The sequence below is a fragment of the Nesoenas mayeri genome (assembly GCF_963082525.1).
Source record: "Nesoenas mayeri genome assembly, chromosome: 4".
Classification (NCBI taxonomy): Eukaryota; Metazoa; Chordata; class Aves; order Columbiformes; family Columbidae; genus Nesoenas; species Nesoenas mayeri.
The window spans coordinates 12141918-12163870 of record NC_137540.1 but is presented as its reverse complement, the minus strand read 5'-3'; the positions used below and the strand labels follow the sequence as shown (position 1 = coordinate 12163870).

Below are 21953 nucleotides of genomic sequence, written 5' to 3'. Positions count from 1 at the left end.
GTGAGTTCTTTAGACACCTTATTTCAATTTAGAAAAGCTATTTTTGGTTACTCCCAGTTGAAGAACACTGCCAATAGAAATTCTGAAAACTGAATCGTGTATTTCTCGTAATTTCGAGGACAGAAAAATTCCACTAGAGAGTAGTTGATCCATATAAACAAACCCCTGTTCCAGTCTAATTCCACTCTGTCTCGATCAAGCCAGTCTGGTGAAAAGAAAGAGGGATTGTATACTGGCTGCAATTCCAACTTGAACATGAAATGCTTATGGCATTAAATCCATAGCCTAAAAAACAAGAGGGTGAAGAATAATGTAGCATCTGCACTAATATAATACAATATCTGCTATGTTTCACTATCTGCTGTAAATCTTTCAGGCTTTTCTGTTCAGTCTCTGTCCTCACAGTAGTATACCTTTCTTTATTTCACTCCCATCTAAGCAACTTCCAGGAAGCAGTTTTCTAAATTAAAATGACATCACTTCAAAACCCTATAAATTCAAGTCAGTGTTCACAAAATATACTAGATTGGCAGCCTTTGACTATAAAGTCTTTATCCAGCTGGAACAACAGAAGCCATGATGTTCCCTGTATTGCTTTGCTTGGTATTTCAAATCTACTCCTTTCTCACCCGCTTCCTCCAGTTTGGCTATGTTAACACCTATCTGACGCTTTGATAACATTAAACATTTTTGAGAAGAATAATGATTTTTGAACACTGGCATTATTTACATTACTAATGTTTTAAAAAATGTGTAAATGACTCACAAACAAAAATCCCTTTTTGACGACATTCCTCTATGCCCAGAATTTTGAAGGTGAAATGTCATTACTATTAGGTTTCTTGCTTGTGAATGGCAGTGATGGCTGAAGTCTAATCAGACAAGGACTCTCAAATCCCTCTTCTGATATTGTGTTCTGGTACTTACAACTGTGGTAAATTTTCTATATGTAGTTTTATTTTGACTGAGATTGTCTCCCTACAGGTTTCAGCTGGAAATACAAAATGTATTTGAGATGTGTAATGGATTCTCTTGTTGCTGTTTTTCAGGTGTGATCTCCTTCAAACACACAAAGAGAAAACATTCTCTACTATTATTGTGCTGGCAAGTTCAAATGCAAGAAAGTGCAGGCCAAAATTGACCAGAAAGCAAGCAAAGCAGGAAGGGCAAGATGAAGATGAGCACTTAATCTAAATGCACATTAGCAGCCATGTATTTCAGCTTGGGGGCTTTGTAACAGTATGATGAGAAGGAGAAAAGGATTTGGTCAGTTTTTCTTACATTATCCCTTTCTTTTAGTATCAAGAAGGAATGCTCACTTTTTAATGAAAAATTTGACTGGCATGTTAGCATAGGCAGTGAGAGGAATCAGATTTGTCAGAAATCCATGTTTCTGGGGTATTGTATAGTAGAAAAAGTGGCCTCCTACACAGTGCTTATAGTGCTATACCATGACCTTAATAGGTTTTTTTGCCACTGTCTTACATGGCGTTCTTGGAAGCAAACTACAGAAACAGTGGTAGGTAAAAGTTCTATGGCATGGAATATATGCTGTAACATATAGTATTGTAATTACTTGGAGACATATAATCATTTTACCCCTCAAAATGGAGGGATGCATCAAGAAGGCTTCTGCAAGGATGACTTCCAAGCCAAGTATTATTAATGACTTGGGTAACCAAATACACAGGAGTCATTTATTGTAGCAACAACAAACCAATCTCTATTTAGACAATACTAAAATCATTAAAAACACAGCCCATGACCTTGATAGGTGGAAGCCTTGTTCTGAGCATACATTTGGAAAGCGAGAGCATTTCTCATCCACTTTCAGCTGTTTTGGTCTCAAGGGAAATATTCCAGAGGCAATTGAAAGACCATTCCCATAGCCCAGCGTAATAACAGAAGGAATACAACATGGGTGGTATCATTTTTCAAGTCAAAGGGCCCCTGCAAGAATACAAAGTTTGATGTGAACAGATGGTTGCATGGCTATCCTCTAAACATGTAACACTGATACAGTAGGTATAATTAGGTTAGACATCTAGACTGTCCTAAATGAATAACCTCAAGTACTTCCAAGTTACAGTAGCTACCCAATATATTAGTTTCTTAGAGAGCAAAATTTACTCTACCATGTACGTAATTCCGGTGAAGCTCAGTGGGTTTTTGCACGTGATGAAAGACATAAAAAACCACTTCCCTAAATAGTTCAAGATGCAAACTAATTAAACTGATGAAAACAAAACCCAGCTTTTTTGTCTAAGCTGTAGCTGAGTAAATTATCTCTGTGAAACTCTTGGTTGGCTTTTCCTGTGCTTCATGAGTATGAATTTAGTACGCGTGGAAAACAACAAAGGCAAAAAGCATGGCTGATGATGAAAACAGTGTGAGGTAGTGAACACTTTATACTAAGATATTACTTAATGATGCTCAGCAGTGAGAATTTTATATAAGCAGTCATAGTTGGATTGAAAGTCCACTTTCTCTGGAGTAATTGGATAACTTAAATGAATTTCAGTTTCAGTAGGACCTGCATTTTCAAATACCGATTCATGCGAATTTATACTGACAGCCACATAATGCTTCACAAAAGTTTAAAGCGAGAGAAAAAGGGTAACTCAACAGTATGTGGACAAAGGACTAGCTTTAGTGTATATACAAATCAACACATGCAGTCTCTGTGTACCCACCGCTCTGCCTCCATTTAATGGGGTTGCGGTTTTGTGACAGAAACATTTTCTCTATGCATAATGCACCAAAAACCTCGTAACAAGAGGTAATACATCTCTGTACACCAATAATATTTGTGACTGTTATCTATAGAGTATAATTAGCTTTGATTATATGCAATAAGTGTCTTAGCATCCTCCCACTGTTTTTTCACTTTGACACCATGCAAAACTAAACCAGTCGAGTATGAGGCAGAGACGTCTAGAATGCTTTCGAAGTCTTGACTCGCTTTTATAATCGGTAAGCCAGTCTTTTCACCTGCACATTTTTACCTCAACTGCTCCCAGTGTAGGGCTGGATATTTCTCAGAATTAAGACCGAGCTTCATGCGGGTTTGACCGGGCTATGCAGCTCTTTTGTGCTCGGGCCCTTTTGGAGAAAACTACCCTGCCCATGGCAGCCCGTGCTCTCGAACCCGCCACGGTTTCCCTCGGAGGCCACCGCTGGAAGGGCTCGGTGCCGTCTTTAGAGGGACCGTCCACCAGCGGGGACCTCCTGCGGGCTCTATCTCAGCGGCGACACCGGTCCCCGGTCCCCGACCCCCGCCCGCCAGGAGCAGTTTTACCTCAGCGGCGGCCCGGGAGGGGCTGCACTTGTAACGCCTCCCCGTGCCGCCCCCCCGGGCTGAGGCGGCCGCTGGGCGGGCGGGAGGAGCGGGGGCGTTCCTGATTTTGGCAGGTCGGACAGGCGTCCCCTCCTCTCCGGAGTGCCCGCTGCGGTAGGCGGCTGCTCCTCTCCGCCGCGGCTGCCCCCCCGTGCCTCAGTAACGATGCTGCCCTAGCGAGGGAGGATGACAGGGAGCGGAGAGGGGCAGAGCCGCCGGGAGCCCTGTCTCTTGCTCGCTTCCCCGCTCGCCGGCACTTCCCGGCGCTCGCTGCCGGGCTGCGCATCGCGCCGCCTTCCTGACGGGCGGCAGGAGGAGAGGGCGGAGGGGCGGCGGTGGTTGCATGGTGAGGGTTTCGTTCCCTCCAGGTGCTCCGTCCCCCGCCGGGCAGGGCTTTCCTCCTCCTGCCTCCTTCCCCGCCGCACACGCTGCCGGACGAGGCCGGCCGGGAGCGGGAGCAGCCGCCGCCACCGCCGCCTGAGGAGCCCCTGACCATGTCGAGCAAGAGCAGGAAAAGCAAGGAGCAGGGGAGAGTGACCTTCCCCCCGCAGCAGGAGGAGGATGAGGAGGAGGGGGCAGAGGAAGAGGAGCAGCAGCGCCGGCGCCGCGGCTGGAGAGGCGTCAATGGGGGACCGGAGCCCCCTCCGCCGCCCCAGAGAGCCGTGAAAACCCTCCGGGAGCCCTACGGCTACTACCCGCCCCCTCCTTTTTCCAGCACCATGTAAGTCGGGCCCAGGGGTGGGTTAGGAGGGTGCTGGCCGGCAACTTCCCGGGAGGAGACGCGGGGGCCGGCCGCCGTGTCCCCGCCAAGTTGTGTCGCTGGGCTCCGGGAAGCGCCTCCGGCTGCGGAACGGCCCGGGCCCCGCGGCGGGAGCGCCGTCCGCCCGGCCTGCCAGCAAACGGGCGGCACCGGCGCAGCGGGAGGGAAACGCGCCCGGTTTGTGATGCCCGAGGTGCGGAGACTTCGCAGACTGTGCCTTGAGGGAACAGTCCGGTCGCTACCCGCCCCCGGCCCTCCGCTCCCTCCTCCCCAGCCCCTCGGCTTTGCTCCTTCGGGGCGAGGCGGGGGCAGCGCGTAGCAGAAGGCAGGCAGGTGCTGGGGCGGGGACCAGGTGCACCCGCGGCTCCGGAGGAGCGGGCTGTGCTGGGGCAGGGCTGGGAGCCACCCGCGGTCGGGCATCTGTTTGTTGCCAGAGTTGCCTTTGACGTTGGCGCGAAACCTTGCAGAAAGGACCGTGCAGGCCTGCCTTGCGGCAGAACCGCTGGGCTGCCCTCCCTTCTATCCGCGGGGAGCGGGGCTGTGCCCGTGCGGCCGCCCTCCCGGGCTCCGTTCCCCGGGGCGTGCGGGCAGACCCGCCGGGGCCCGTTCGGCCGGCGGCAGGGCCCGCTTCTGCAGCGCCCCCTGGCGGCCGCGCCGCGGGCCGGCCCGCGCTCCCGGCGCAGCGGGCACAGGCGGGGGCTGCGCGCCCGCGGACCCGCAGCGCGTCTCCCGTGCTGCCCCCTGCCCTGCTGCTCCCCGCCCTCTGCTGCCTTTGGCTTTGTGATTACGGGAGCTTACCTCTCCTCCTGGCTTCATTTTGTTCTTTTAAATTCCTTTCCCAAAGACAAACACTTTACAAAACTTAATGCGTCTTTTAGGAACAGTTTTGAGAAGAGTAGGTCCACTAATAGTGTGATGAGCACATTTGTTTTACGGTGACATCGTGTGTTATATTATATAGTCAACTTCATGGTGTTTTTCCTGACTACTAGTGTAGCTGCCGAGAAAACCTAATTATTGACCCACCTAAGGTTTAGAGAACCCATTGCACACTTTTGTAGTAGCTGTGCTAATGCATCCCTTTCACATTTTTTTTAATTCTAGGCTATGATGAAACCAGACTCCCCACAGAAATCTAGGACACCTGTGTAGAAAAATCCGAGTTCTTGAGATGCATCTTATCCCCGTTTAATGTTGTCTTCAGAAATCAGTTTGTTGGATTTTAAGATGCAATCATATGTATAAATACTGACCATGACTAGACTTACTGCAAGAGAAAAAAATTCAGTTTTACTAAGAGGGATGTTAACTTTATTTTCTGTGACTCACAAAATGTAGGTTGTCCATGAATTATTCACTTATTTTTATAACATGCTGCAGTTTAGATAGACTTACCTCTGAGGATTACTTGTGTTTTTTACACTTTCAGGACAATATATAGTTCTTAATTAAATATTTTAATTACCAGTTCACAAACACTTCAGTTTGAGTTTTACATAATATATTCAGCCTTTATAGAAGAGGCCCTAATTAAAATTACCCTAGAGACAACTGTGAAGTACAGAAATAATTGTAGTATTGCTTACAATGGGGTAACAACAAATAAAAGTGGTTTTTACCTTCCCAGTGCAGAAGATCTTCACAAATACCCTTTACCCTGCAATCCAGGCTTCAAGCAAAGGAGTCTTTCACATGTCTTCAGCTGTCGGAAAGTTAGTTGCCCTTAAGTTGTTGATCTAGACTCCCTCTGTAGTTGATGGGATGAGAGAGGAAATAGCAATGGGCAAAGCAGTGTAGTCATTTATCTTCTTCCTCGAGGTGCCTGTCGTCTCCATTCACCATAAAAAGAGCCTAGAGGATCAGTTTAAACTCGGACACTTTATTTTTAGACAGTACTGTATGAGCTATGAGCCATAACTTTCTGAATCTCTTTTAGGTTAGTGTCCTCCTATATATGTTGGCATATTCCTCTCTTTAAGAAATGGGTTATTATGCCACCAGGAACGAAAGCTGGAGTCCAGTTTGCACAGATATAGGCATTTGAGCCTGGACTGAGCTCCGTCTGTTGGAATTGCTTCCCAGTATGTAATTCTTGTGATCCTGTCCTAGGAGTCTATCACAGCAGTGACTGCAAGTCGCTGCCTGGTGGACTCAAAAAAAGGCTGACGTTAATCAATGTAACAGGAGTATATTGAACTGACATGGCATAGGGGCAAAAGAGCTACAACTACCATTTTCCCTATTATGTGCCCATGGTTGTCCTTGGTGTAACAGTAGGATTTTTCTTCTGCAGTAACGTTTTGTATTTTGGTGATAATGCCTAAGATCATAGCACATGTTAATGAAATAAATATGAGTATCAGTTTGCTTATAATGAGCTCAGACTGACACACGTAAGACTTTAGTATGCTCAAAATGAGTGTGAGAATCCTTGACTAGAAGATTTTGTAGTCTAATTATTCAGTACTGACAAACAGCACAAGCAAAGAGAGGCAGGAAGATGTGGATTAGTTTGCACAAGAAGGTTCACTTAGTTGGTATTTGAAATGTCTTAGCTCTGAAAGCTGTAACCTGTGCAAGGTACCTGTCAATGAACAGCTGGCTCCCTCCTGTGCCAAATATTACTGGAGAAAGTAATTAACCTCAGGTTCCTACTAAGACTGCAGACTGGATGTAATACTTGTTTCACAAGGTACTATATGTCCCAGTGAGAAAAACGTGGACAAAACCTGTAAATTAAATGTAGTAGTCACTGGGTGCCTGATTTCCTGAGTCTCTCTGAAAATCATGGCTTAGTTTCCTGTGTGGAATGACAGAACACAAATAACAGACTGAGTGGAAGAGCGGCCTTAAAATTCTTCTTTGATGCAGCCCTCTAAACTTATCTCTTTCCTGATGAGATGTTTGCCTTTTTCTCTGTGTGCATAGCTGCACTCCTGTCATTAAAATATAGCCCTTTTCTTTTTTCCCCCACAGTAATTCAGATTGGTGTTTTCTGTTGAGGAGTTAATGAAGAGTAATGATAGAAAAAAGCTTGTCATAGTTTGTGGGGTAAGGGGGGAAGGAACAAACTAAGTGTGTGTACTCCTCCTCCTGGTATCTCAGTGTGTTTTGTTCCATTTTTTGACTAATTCTTTTCAGTTTGGAGCCAGAACTTCTGTGAGCTGGCATGAGGGCATTTTGGATGATGGATTATGTCATTTCAGACCAGTGGGAGACTTTAGACCTGAGTGGGATCTTGCAGCTGGCTTGATTTATGTTGTGCCGTTCAGCTGAATTAGCCTCCCTCTTCTGGAAAGCCTAGGCAGTGGTCCACGGAAGGGAGAAGGAAGCTCTCATTTAATACATTTTAGATTTGATGCAGGGATTCCCAAATTCTGTGGAACACGCGCAAGCTTCCATGCAAACATATATGAACGTGACAATATTTTTACTGCTGAAGAAACAAATTTACCAACAGCCTCTTCTGGCACATGGCTGAAGCGGAGCTTGGAGGGATGGCAGAGCCTTCATTTGGGAGAGGCGGTGAGGCTGGCGTATTGCCCCACTGACACCGCCTGTGACCCTGTGTGGAGCCAGGAGCTGTGGCCCCATGTGGAACAACACGGCCTTTTCCTGCGATGGTAGCGAAGCAAATATTTGAGATCGCTTAATTTGAGTGACCTCAGGGGTCATGAGCTCAAATGCTGGTCATGAGTACGTGCATGTCTGAGCACTTACTTTTAGGAGTAAGGGAATTATAATTCTTTGGGACCTCAGAGGTCAGTTTTGGCTGAACAAGAGGCACAATTGGCATCTTCCGCACGGCAGACTCTGGTGGAGTTTCTTTTAAATGTGCGTGCACGTCGCTGTTCCCGTGATGTGCTTATCTGATCTGTCTATAATCACTGGACTGCGTTTCCTTTTCAGGGCTAGAATAGAATCAAGATTGCTAATGTTGTACTGCAGTTTAGCAGTGGGCTAAACTGCCTGTAAATTGTTGATGCCACCTTTTATTGCATTTAATAGTTCAGAGAGAATGACAGCCTCTTCTTCAGTACAAATGATAGCAAATTGTTCCACACATCTGGCAAGGCTCAGAACGAAACCTCGGCTTCTCCAACTTCTCTTTCTTTTTCTTTTTTTTTTTAATAGCTTATGCAGTTTTTAGTGTTAAAAAACAGACTTAGAAACAAGATTAAAAATCTTCTGAATTTCTGCTGATGAGGTAATGAACAGCAGAACACAAGGAATTCTCAGGTCAACTGTTTGTCCCACGTTTCTGTCCTGCTACAATTAGAAAGTCTGAACATGAAAAGGGATGGGTGGAATAACAGAGTAGAAATCTGTAACTGAAATAATCTGTGGTAGAAGCAGAGGAATCATAATAGTTACTCCAGTCCTTTGCAGTTGCTGTGCTGCTCAAATTTCTATCTTTGTGCGTAGCAATAACTCTCTGGGCAACAATATGATGCAATATAAGGTCATAGTAAATGTGTTACATACAAAATGCAAGAGTTGAGTGGCCATTGCTTGTCTAGTGGAAAATTTTTTAAAATAGTTTTTATTACACATATGAAGGTCATACGTTTCAGATCAAAACATTTAAGGTAAATATAAACATGTTATAAGGTAGGATAGGTTTTTGTGTCTTACAACATTAGCTGGTGTGTAATGAACCAGTTGGTTGTTCAGAGTCTATACAACATGGCTCTATCTGAAAGCTCGTGATACTCACCATTAGGGAAAGGTCTTGAAAGGTGGTCTCCTTCAGGAGCTGTGGCCTCACTAGTGTGAGAGTTCTGCTGCAAAGCTGCAATAGATTTGTCCTGCTTGCATATTGTTCAACAAGGAGCTGACATGCCTTGGTTAATTGTTAATCATCTTGTAGTGAGTTATGTTCATTTAAGGCTACCACTGAAGTTATTGAGAGGTTCCCTAGTAGGAAGTGATGAACTAGACTTAAGCTGGCAAATGACTAATGGTAGCAGTATGGTTATGGAAATAAAACTTGTAACTTAAGACCATCCTTGTTTTATGCTGATGAATGAATGATTCTGAAGCTTGGTGTACAGTTTCTGAAGTTCTCCCTGGCCAGTGAAGCTTTTCAGTTCCTCAGAACAGCTGCCTAACTGGTGTGTGCTTGGGGCCAAGTGAAACATGTCCAGATGTGGTGGGACTGGTGTACCTCAGTGAACATGACTGCTCTTCTCCAGTTTCATCCTTAGTTGTGCTGGGCAGCACACAGAAGCCTGAGGCTTTACAGACTCCTTGGCCATTTTTCTGCTGCGAAATGTAAAAAATGATTGTGGAAAAAATGGAGGGGCTTGGCTGCTTCTTCATATCAGAAAAAGGGGACTGAATTCTGTCCTCTCGCCTTCCTGCCACATACCAAGTAGTATAAATATGCAACCTGTGTAGTAGGAGTAGAACTTAACGTTATGGCATATCTTTGCTGAAGAATAAACATAAAATAATTGGGCATTTTTCATGCTCACTGTTCTTCTGGAGTTTTTGCCATGTATTCTACAGGTAGTTTTATTTCTTGTGTTCTTGCAACTATTATGAACAGTTGGGAAGAGTAGCATCACCATTTCTATTTCTCCTTCCCTCTTTTGATGTTAGTTGTCAGCTCCTCACAGAGGCAAGGTTGAGAATATGAACTTTAAAGGCTTTACGAAATAGAACACAAATAATTAATGCCTACTTAGTTCTATTTTTTTGTTGTATTTTTAAGCCAGCTTAATGATATTTAGAGATGTGACTTGAGATTTTGTTGCTTCGATTACTGCAGTTGGCAAGTATTACATATGAAATGTGCTGAAAACAGTTAAATAGTTAAAAGTAAAATTTAAACCATTTTTTTCATGCTTTGGGATAGCTTAAAGTATTAGATGTAAGAACAGGAGAGCAGAAAACCGTATAGGAGGTCTTGTACCTGATGCCTCTTGCATGCAGTACTCTGACCAGAGCTGCACTGGATTCAAGGTCTTTGAATTTGCTGAGGGAAGGGGGGAAGAAGAGAGGAGGGAGGTGTGAATGAACTGAACAGTCTCCTGGTTGTGTGGTGCTGGTTGAGATTTTTTTGCTTTGCATTTTTTCAGGAGGTCTTGACAACACTTTAATCATTAAAATACAAAGCAACTTTCATCCTTGTTTTGAGAAGATATTGCAGTCACTTCGAATAAATAATTTCGGTCATAAGATTTATAGCTGAGGAAACCTTCCTTGTTGGGAAGATATTCTAATGCAACACCATTGGAAGGATATATCTCTTTTTACAGAAGTCAGATGAATCACCTTGGTCAGACAGTGGGTTTTGGAACAAAAATAGATAAAACAGAAAATAAGTGTCATATTTCAAAATAGGCTGAAAAATTTCTTTGAATATATAGAGGCAAATGTGTTGTTACCTATCTCATAAAAGATGAATGAGATTCAGGGTGGCAGTTTAGAGTCATCTTAAATCAAGAAGTCAGCATGACTCAATCTGCTCTGTCTTTTTTACTTTTTAAAAAATCGACATACTTTTTTCTTTATAAACTACAGTAAACAATTACATTTCCATAGCTGTATGTTTTTAGATGTGGAAGAAGAATAGAAACATAATAGTGTGGCAGACTATAAGATCTTATTGAAAAGGTAACTATGAAAACACAATGTTCCCAGGTTTACTTCTGATTTTGTTGGGGAATAAGGTAGTAGCATACTGTAGCTGTTTACCATGTGTACTCCAGGCTGAAATCTTTGTCTGAGTGCTCCCAAATGTGAAATATGCCAGAGGTTTAAGACACTAGATCAGTTGTTTGACAGTCACAAATCCTATCTGTTATGCAGCCTTTGTCATAGGCTTAAAGAAGGTGTTACAGAAGTGAAGAAGAATGGATCTGCTGTGTTTGACAAAGTGATTTTGGCACATATTTTGAGAAGTTAGCATTGCTTACACTGCAGTGCGGCCCAGATAATTTCTGGTAGTCCAGAAACACCAGCCACACCTGAAAATGTAGAAAGATGAAATGCTTCATCCCAGGAGAGGCCTGCCCTTGGTAATGAGTATTACAATCTCTTTACTTGGTCTGCAATGGAACTGCCCATTTGTATTAACTGAAATGTTCAGAGTATGGACTAGCTTTCATGATATTTGTAGCTGTGATAAAGTGATTAAGATTTTATGTTTTGCTGCATTTATTACAACTGATGCAGATAGCTGGAAGTCTATACATATTCTTATAACCTGAATGGGATTAGTTATGCCCAATGAAAACTGTTAGGGTTGCCATTGCTGCATATGGGGAAATCCAGTGATGTCAAAGGCATATTTTGTGCAGTGGTAATACAGCTAAGCTCATTGTTGAAAGGTCATACAAAAAATAAAAAGGACTGCATTTAGGAGAATGTTACTGTGGTTGTGGATTGAAACCTGCAGCAATTAGGATATGCAGCTTTTGAAGCTGCCCATGCTGGTTCCTCTGTGTTCACTTTAATGTGTAGCCTTTGTGTGCGTGTGCCATTTTTCCCTCAGTTCTGCTCTTTCACAGACTAACAGGGTTTGCTTAAAAAGGGCTATTTGATATTTTGCTTTGCCCTGAGCATTCATTATGTGGACCCACATCTCTCCTAATGCACATTACCTGGCTTTTGCACTGAGGGTAGAAGGATTAATGTCCTCTTGAGTTTTTCTGTCTGGCCTTTTACTCTTGTATCTGACTTTTCCACCGAGGTGCATTAATTACTTTTCACAATGGTCATGTAAAGTGAGAGCCAAATGTTCTTTTTTTTTTTTAATAGATGAGAAACAGAGGCACGTAGTACTTAAGAAACAAATTTTAAATTTATAAAGCCTCTTTGTCTCTACGTAGCATACATATAGTGCTATATGTATTCAAAGCACAGCCTCTATTGACTCATATATTATCAGCTGCTCTGATGCCTCTGTGCCCATCAAATCAGCTGGAGTGATCTCCAGCCCTCGAGCTAATGGTTTAACTGATAGCAGCTGGAGGCTGTCTTTCTCAATATTGAGCTGGATTAGAAAGGAAAGGGAGATTGCTGATAGGTTTCAGATTTATTTGCAGATGGTAGTGAAGGAAGGTTGTGGTATCCTGAGTACCTGTGCTCTGGCAGGCATTAGTGCTTCTGTTCTTGCCCCAGCTGTGACCACTTGGGCCTGATCCCGTCATTCTGTTACTTCAGACCTGGCCAGGCAGCTGTTTCCCGTTGCTGTTTTCTCTGGCTAGGTAGTATTTGCTCTTCAACCTCTCATCCTAAGTGCATTTTCTTTGCAGCTCCTAATCTCACTGCTCTGAACCTCCTCTCCCCTCTCTACTTTCCTTATCTAGCAAGATCCGGCTCAACATCTGATCTGTCTGTTCTCACAGCCTACTCCTGTTTACTCCCCGCTGCTCTCAGCCACTATCTGCACTGGTTCATAATTTCAGTCTCTGTGTTTTCTGAATTAGTTTGCTCACTTTTCCCCTGCCTCCCACCCTGTTCCTTTTTCTCCCTCTTTCTGCTTTTGCTAGCAGTTTTTGAGGGGAGTTCACAGCTTCTCCAGTTAGTTCTCAGTTCCCTTTCCTAAACAATCTCACTTTCCTCTCTCCAGGGCAGCCTGCTATCCCAGTTTTCATTTTCATTCAGTAGCTCTTTGACTTTCCTGTTTTTCTTGATTGCATTACAAGAATGTATGAGGCCTTTTACAAAGATACATAGTCACGTAATGATGTTAGATTCTTTCTTACCCTTCCTCTCCTGGAATGGTAGATGGATAACAGAAATAAGCTCAACATAACCCACAGCACTGCAGAAGTGCAGCTGGAATGACTGCTGATCCCAGTCTACACTGGGTCATGCCCAGTGCCTGGAATCTGTGAGTGGTTTAGTTACTAGTATCCAGAAAGTCTGTTGAACATGTATGAACTCATGTTTTTTAAATGCTTGTAATTTGGCCAAATTGACTCGTGAGTAGAATCTTCCATATTCGGCTAACATTTCTAGTAGTAAACAGTAGAAAGCATGAGATCAGGCTTCATTGTGTGTTGCTTGGCAAGACATCAGGAAGAAAAACTTGTTTTCACCTTTTGTTTATGTGAACTACAACATGGTAAACATAACTGTTGCCTTCCTTAAACCATCAGCTTGAATGACTATGGTGGGTAGTGTTAATTATTACCGGAAGTAGTATAGTAGATGTGTTTTAATTATATATATATATATATACACACTGAAGTGAGTTGGGAGGGATTTCTAAAGAGAAGTGATGTCTTACAGTAAGAAAAAAAACCCAACAAACCCAAACAATACTACTGTTGTCCATGCTAGCAGAGCCTGCAAGTGCCTTTAGATTGCAGACAAGCAAATATGAAGGCAGAAAGATCACAGCAAAGAATGCTTCTTGTCAATAGATGGACAAGAGACAAAATAAGCAATTATTTTTGCAGCTGCAGGAGGGGTGGAAGCTACAAATAACCAACACAATGAAATGCCATTATGTTTTTGTTTTCTCATTAGGTACATTGAAGAAAGTCCTTCTCTGAGACGTATGACTATGATGAGGGAGAAGGGAAGGCGACAGGCCATTAGAGGTCCGGCGTTCATGTTCAACAACAGGGGCACTAGTCTTACCGCTGAAGAAGAGCGCTTTCTGGATGCAGCTGAGTACGGGAACATACCTGTGGTGCGCAAAATGCTGGAGGAGTCAAAAACACTGAATGTCAACTGTGTTGACTACATGGGCCAAAACGCCTTGCAGCTTGCTGTAGGGAATGAACATTTGGAGGTGACAGAACTTCTGTTAAAAAAAGAGAACTTGGCACGGATTGGAGATGCCCTGCTGCTTGCAATCAGCAAGGGCTACATTAGGATAGTAGAAGCAATTTTGAATCATCCTGGGTTTTCAGTAAATAAGCGACTGACTCTGAGCCCTTGTGAGCAGGAGCTCCAGGATGATGATTTTTATTCCTATGACGAAGACGGTACCCGCTTTTCTCCAGATATCACTCCCATAATTTTAGCTGCCCACTGCCAAAAATACGAAGTCGTGCACATGCTGTTGATGAAAGGAGCAAGGATAGAAAGACCTCATGATTATTTCTGCAAATGTAATGACTGTACAGAGAAGCAAAAGCATGATTCTTTCAGCCACTCTAGGTCAAGAATAAATGCATACAAAGGACTGGCTAGCCCGGCTTATCTGTCCCTCTCCAGTGAAGATCCGGTACTCACTGCTCTAGAACTCAGCAATGAACTTGCCAAGTTGGCCAACATTGAAAAAGAATTCAAGGTAATGGTGTTGTGGTGTGTCTTTCTGTCTTTGTTGTAGCTTTAAGGTTGCTTCTACTTTGTGATATCTTTAGATGCTTGAAGTTATTTTCTGTGTCTTTGCTTTTCAACTGCAAATGCTTTTATGATTTTTTTCTCTTTTGTTCTTGATTTTGAGTTTTCAATACACAAGCCTTTTAAAAAAGAACTTTTAATGAAATGAAATTGCTTTTGCACCTAGTGTGTATGGAGAAAATTGGAAAGAGGGGCAGTGTGTATTCTGATAACCTCACAGCAGACAGAAAACAGTTCTATTTTCTGTAGCAGGCAAAGATGAATTTTAGTTACAAATGTTGGGCAGAAGCATTACACTTTACTGGAGCATACTGCAGCATTGACCTTATTCCCTCTTGCTTATTTATGATCATTTTGAGTTATGTGTTCAAATTTGAATGCCGGAAGTGGGGGTTTTTGATGCATGTTTTGGAAATGTCACTCATTCAAAACCAGCTGTTAGACTGATTACAGATGTCGATCTTTCTACCTGTTTTTGAGCCGTATTTGGTTTAGTATGTCGGTGCCCTGACTCTTCTGGATATTTCAGCTTCTCCATCAGACAATTAATGACTTAGGGAGCTGTTGCCCAGTGTTGTGGTTGGTGTTTGGTTTTGTGTGCTTCTTTTTTTCCCAGTTCTATTGAAAAACATAAAAACAAACCTCAGGAGACTGAATGTGATAAGAAAAACTCACCTTGGGGAATGACAGATTGTCCTCAGTGAGTGGTGGTATTAACAGCATTTTACCTAGTGGTAGCAAAAAATGTAATGGGGTTCTGCAGGGTCTGTGTTGGGTACCACTTGTTTAATATCTTTGTAAATGATCTGAGGCAAAATATGCGTTAACCCTTTCAAACAACAACAAGCGTTGCCAACACTGTGGAGTACTGAGAAGAAATATACAACATCCTGGAGGAAAATAAACAGAAATTAATGAAGTGAATTTTACCAGGAGAGGAAGAAACAGTTTTAAACTCCTGAGAAGCTGTAGCTCCAGATGTAGCTGAGTAAAGATAAAGTTTTAATGCTGAGAAGGATTCCTGTGTTATACCATGTACTGATAAAGTGTAAGTCAGCTTAAACCTTGACTCTCCCTCTTTTGCTGAAGAAACCCCCTTGTACCGTGTTGTGTGTTGTATAATACAGCAAATGGATTGAGTACTTCCTTAATGTATTAATATATATTCAGAAGTGTAGAAAAAATGTCAGATTTTTCTTTTTTCTATGCTGAAAAACTACTGAACTGGTAAAGCCCTTTGTAAATATAAAATTGAAGAACTGAAGATTTTTGTAATATACGCAGAGCCTGTTGGCTTATGTGCTTCACACAATGAATTACAGTTATGTACCTCATTTAGAGACCATTGTAGAAGGTTAAATCTCTGAGTATAACTCAGCCCTGTTTATCATCAATTTCTTTTCAACTGGGCCAATGACCTGAGAGCCACAAGGTCTTCAGATTGTGTGCCCGAGATGGAGATTCATGGGTTTCTTGAATAACATTTTGGTGATTTTGTTTCCATCTTTTTCTTTATGATATTGCATACAAATTTTGTTAATGTACCCGTGTTCAGAAACACTGGTGTGTTTAGGGACTCAATTCAAGTGCCATGCAACCCCCTAGGAACCCAAGAATGCAATTTCTGCCACCAAAAGTTATATAAGGCAAGCTGCATCATGATTTTGTAAAGGGAGGATGTAGGTGATTAGAACAGAATAGAGAAATTTCAGTAAAAAAGATGTAAAACTCATGGGAAGCTCCTGTATCGTAGGTACTAATACCACAAATACAAATCTTGTCGGGAAACAAATAGCTTGAAATTTTGGAGGAGAAAAGGCAATGTTTTTTGGTGCGACTTCTCATTTCAAACCAGAACTTAAAAGAAACCCATCAGTTTTAAAAATATTAGAATTGTTGCAGAATACAAAAAATATTCTGAGTTTCAATTTTTTTTTTCTTTATTTTTAAATGTTTTTTCAACTGTTTACTCTCTGTTTCTTGATATTTTGAGATGCCTAAGAAACCAAGAAAGGCACTATTTGCACAGATTTCACTATTTGAGAGTAGCACTTACATGGCTGCTACCCTTGACAGGTGTAAAAGACAATTCAGTTTTGGCACCTACAGTAGAAATTGTTCCTGGCTTGTGGCTAGCATGGAAATTAATTAAAATTAAAACATTTGAGTGAAATAATTATTCTCCTTATTGACCTCATATCTATCTATCTTCCTTCTGTTTCTTATGCGTCCCAGAGTGCTCTTTCTGTCTCTACCAGGCCTGGCAGGAGAGCTGCTTGTTCTCCTCTGGCATCAACAGTTGGCTGCCCTTCCTGGGCAGAAGGGGTGGTAGAAAAGGGAAGGAGGGAGGGGGAAAAAGAAGAGGCAAGGAATTTTTCTACCATTTTTCACCATTAAACCGAGTTCAGGAAGGACTGAAATTGCACGGCTGATGAGAAAATTGGGTTTCCCCCCGGGGCTGTGGGCAGGTGTAATGGGGCTGTTTGTGGCATGAATTAATATGAGACGCTGCCCTGAGAGCTGGAGAGGCAGATGGAGGAGAAAACCAGCAGCGCTTGTGTCTTACAGAGGTCCATTGTGAGAGCTTGCCACATTTGATGTAAGTCCAATTTGTATCTGTCTGTTCAGTGCTTTTTCTGTAGGTGCGTCATCCAAATGTCTTTTGCTAACAACTGTGTGCTGTGTCATGTCCCAGAGCAGAAGGCTTCTACTCCAACATTCACACTCCATATGAGGGAGAATGACTGGTAGACTTCTGGTGCGCTTTCCTTTAGGGTTATCACTGGAAATGCTTAAGTGTTCCAATCAAATTCATTCCATAGCACAACACTGAGCAGAATTGTTTCAGGGTAGAGAAAAATGCAAAAAATCATTTATCTTCCACACAAAATGGATTGATATTTTTGGAGGGACTTTTGATTACATTCATGATTTATTCTTAATATCTATGTTACATCAAAACCCATAGCATTTCCTGTGTTTGCTTGCAGCAATGCATTTACTTGATGTGGAGCAGTCACACAGAAAATACCTTTCTATGTGATTTTTCCAACAGAGAAAGAATACAGGATGGACCTGTTTAAAAATGCCTGAGGGCAAAGCTTCCTAGAAAATGCTTGCTAAATTTGAAACATCCTTTGCATATGTAGAGTCCAGTCCACTGCTATCACTTATGATTTGCACTAACAAATTCTGATGTTCAAGTGCAAATCAGAGTCTGCACAAGTGTATTAGAAATGTGGGCAGGTGGCTTAGGACATTCACTCATGACGGTCAGCCCCCCATGAACATTAAAAAGCCTTATTAATTGCACTGATTTTTTTTAAGATTTTTCCCTTCAGAAGTGATTCAAAGAAACCAGTGAACCCTCATTTTTCTTGTAAGATACGAGACATGTAGCCAGAAACAAGTATTGAGTAAAAATAGATGGGGAAACTGGAGCCCGAGAGACCATTTTATTCTACTACTTTTCTCCTCGAGCTTCCTTACTTCTTACACCTTTGTGAAGCCCTTGTTGCAAGCTCCTATTTCTCCTTTTACTCTTCATCTCTTTTACTGTAGTTGCTTCTTGACACTGTTTACCCCATTTTGTTCTTTGCATCCATTTGTCTTCTTCCCCTCTTTTCTTCTATTCACTTCCCTCTTTGTATTTCCTTTTTTCCCGTCTCTCTTCTAAGTGCTCACCTGATTTTCTTTACTTATTTTTTTATTCTCTGTTTTCTTCATTGCATTTTCTAATCCCAGCAAAGCATGGCTGGTGTCTCTGAACATGCTGGTGATTCCTCTTTAGATCTGAAAACCAGCTGAGAAACAGCAGAGATAATCAGTGCATGGTTCTCAAAGCAGCAAGACATCATTTTAGTGGCCGGAATAGCAGCATATCATCCCTGTGGCCAGGGCAGGAGCTACAGTATTTCTCTTGCTTCCTTGGTGATCCTGGTGTCCATTCCAGCCCTTCACTGTTCCATGCCTACTGCTATCACACCGAATTTCAGCCTCTTAAAGCAGCTGATGAAATTTTCTCCTGTCAGGTTTTTAGGGGTGTTTTATATTCAGTAGAGATGATTAGAAAGAAAGAAGCACTGTGGATGAAGTTCTGAGTCTAAGATGCAAAACCAAAATTTTGCTTCACTCTGGACTTCTTCACCAATTTGGATGTTTATAAGGGCTTTTATAAAAAAAATATTCCTGCTCAGAAAGTGTTTTCGAAGTGTATTGAATCTATTAGTTAATTCCTTTGTTGAAAAGAATAAGCCTCATGAAGTCAGAGCAAGCTATGGAGTGTTGTCCTACCGTCACCTGTCTTTATGAGTGGTTAGAGACCCCTGAGCTGTTACAGCTTTGTACCCAACAGACTAGCTAGGGAAGCTCAGACTGGAACTGTATCTTGTCCTAAGGTAAAAAGATGTTCATTACTATAGTTGGAGAATCGTGTTTTCCAGTCCCAGTAGCAACAGAAAATACAATAAAAATATTCCCAATTATTATGTTTTCTTGTTCTTCTATTTTCAGCAGGCCCTGGCCACTGGGTCACTAAAGTTAATTGATATTTGTGGAGTCTCCTTCTCTGGAGACATTCAAAACCCACCTGGACACCTTCCTGTGTCACCTCATCTGGGTGTTCCTGCTCCAGCAGGGGGATTGCACTGGATGAGCTTTTGAGGTCCCTTCCAGTCCCTGACATTCTGTGATTCTGTGATATTTACCCTCTTTCCTGAGAACTTTTAAACTGTTACTGCACAGTGACAGGAGAATTTCTAGCAGTCAGAACAGCTGATGGAACTTCCTTTTGGAGTCACTGTAGGAAAACAAAAACAAAAAACAAACAAACCAAAAAAACAGGACAAAGTAGCTAAAAAGCCACGTGATAGTCTCTGTATATCAGTTCTCAACTAAATACTGTCCTGTGTAAGCAGCTCAGTTCTCTCAGTGGAAATTGTGCTAGCTAGTACCGTGTTGGAATTTGGTCCATCAGAGTAAGAATCAAAAAGATCACAGTCCTGCTTTAGGTGGGATAAATCCCTGTTCCCAGTTCTGCTAAAAGCTCCTTCTCAAACCAACGGAAGATGTGGATGTGCGTCTAAAAGTGGCGTCTGTCACTGTTCCAAGTAAATTTACATAGTGTTATCTCAGCTGAACTAACAAAGAGTGTTCAAGCTTGATTTATGTTTAGGTCCAAATTTAAAAGGACAGGGCCCAGATCCATAATCATTAGTAAAATTATGTGCTTTATTTGCATATACAGTTCCTGCAGTTACATATGCAAACTGACTATGTATGTGATCTCAATACAGCCGTTTAATATGTATTACTCACCATGCATCTATGATTGCATGTGCAGTGTGGGAACTGGTTGTGCAGTTGTGCACAGGCACAAACTGTGGTGCTTACAGGAATATAGCTCTCATACAATAGAAAACGTACACGTTTTGACTACATGTAGTTGCTCAGTAATAAATTTTCTTTGGAATAATTAAAATCTTATGGGTAAGATCAACTGAAGGGTTTTCTTCATATGCTTCATTCTTTTCACACAGATTGATATGTTATTTGTAGAAGTTTTAGATGAACTCAGAGGGCAATCTCTAATGTTATGAGTGAAAACAGAGTATGGAGAGTTGGACAGGCTGAGATCCAACCACTGGTGTGTGCCAGGGTCTTCTGAAACTGCTCCTGAGACACAGTTCCGCAATTCCAGTTATCATCAGTCATCCATTATATACCAGGGTCTGCTATGATATTTGCGAAATGCAGAATACAGGCTGATATTTTTGATGTTACACAGACATCTTTGTAACGTTTTCTTTTTTTTTGAGAGAGAGATTATTTAAGATGATACAGCTAGTAAAAACAGCTGAGTTAGGTTGTGAATTAATTGAAGAAGCACTTTGTTGATCAAGGAAGCAGCGTCCCTGTATTATGAGGAAAAACAGGTGAAGAACCATGGTATATAAGCAGGCCAATTGGAGCCGTACCCTCTTTGGCATTCCCCTGAAGAGCAGCTTCATGTTAACAAATGGGCGACTTGCACAGTGTGTAGCTGAGCTTTTCAAACATGGATCTGGATGCTTCGCACAGGGAGCTCTGGTAGCCCTGTTTAGGACAGGGAGGAGATGGGTTCCTGTGCGACCCCACTTAGGCATTCCTGCTCCAGCAGGGGGATTGGACTAGATGATCTTTTGAGGTCCCTTCCAATCCCAAACATACTGTGATACCGTGATCTGATGGCTTCACTTGCTCTCAGTGTTTTCTCAAGAGTAAACAGAGGCGTATGTGGGTGACTGAGACCACAGATTCTGGTTTCTGCTATTCACACAACACCCTAGAGGTAGAAGATTGAGAATTAGGTCCCATGTTTACAATGTGGGTAATGTAAAGCAATCAAATAGACTAAGAGAAATTTGATTTGCTAATGTGTAAGTAAAAACCTGGAGAGGAAAATCTGACAGATTTTCCTAATATAAGATTCAAAGCCTCAGTCAGATATTAACAACGCACGTACTGGTTTTCAGTTCTCATAACAACATTTCTAAGGAACATAGCATGTATTTAATCCTTATATTTGACAAAATAAAACTTAATCCATCATATCCTTAATCTGTTCTGGCAATAAGGATAACATAAGGTCTATATACCTGTCAAGAAACGTGTAGCACTTTTAATTTTTCAGCAGAAATGTGGGTGACTCTTGTGTAGTAGGCACATGCAAAGCAATCTGTCCTTGAGGGACCATCAGCGCTATTCACAGAGTGTATTTGTCAGGGTGCCAGTTAACACAGTGTGAGCTGTGAGGGCAGAATCTTTGCACCCTCTGCCAGGATCAGTCAGCAGCAATGACACACTTGTGGGGAGGAGAGAACAGCGAGATGAAACAATCTGTACTCTATTGAATAGCAGTCTTCATGTGATACTACTGCAATCACAGTTTGTCCCCCTTTTGCCAAATTAAGGTGTTTTTACACCACTTTACTGTTTGTAGGCAATATTTTGCAATTGTAACTGCCTGTGAAAATGTATTCTTCTTGCCTAGTTTCTGCTAATTGAGAAAACTATGTTAACTGATCTTTTGAACTGTGTATGTAACTATAGCAAAAATTTACTTGAATGTTTCTGTTTTATGAACCTGATGCTGGGCTGTACTTGTACTTTCCTGTGTGGAAGACTTGGTTATGCCTTAAACACAAGGAAACAAAATTAGATTGTCTTGACTTTTATATTCAAAGTTGTTCAGAAGTAACTTCTTGGTAATATAACTTTTGGTATTACATGTCTGTTTTATTATAAGGAAAAACAGAATGGTTAAATGGTAAAGAAAATGGAGTGAACCTTTAGGAAGAGCAACTGTTCTTATCTCCTAACTATTAGAAGTCCACTATTTCTCCTTCTGTTTCTTCACAGTTAGCAAAGGAATGAGAAAAGACATTGTAAGTGAAGCCTCTCCCCACAACTGGACAGCCTGTGCTCGTTCACACAAGGACAAAATTTAGATTGTGATGTGTCATAAACGATTTGAATTATACAAAACCATCCAAACTAAATTTTATT

General features: G+C 42.1%; 1 protein-coding gene across 2 annotated transcripts in view; it reads left to right on the top strand.

Annotated features, from left to right (window-relative positions):
• The first annotated feature begins 3768 nt into the window (after nucleotides 1–3768).
• TRPC3 (transient receptor potential cation channel subfamily C member 3) overlaps nucleotides 3769–21953 on the top strand; it is a 41213-nt gene continuing 23028 nt past the window's right edge. For both annotated transcript variants that reach the window (XM_080343997.1, XM_080343996.1), the window contains exons 1-2: nucleotides 3769–4058; nucleotides 13584–14355. In XM_080343997.1, coding sequence (XP_080200123.1) covers nucleotides 3832–4058; nucleotides 13584–14355 — 999 coding nt within the window. In that variant the 5' untranslated portion in view covers nucleotides 3769–3831. The remainder of the gene's footprint in view (nucleotides 4059–13583; nucleotides 14356–21953) is intronic.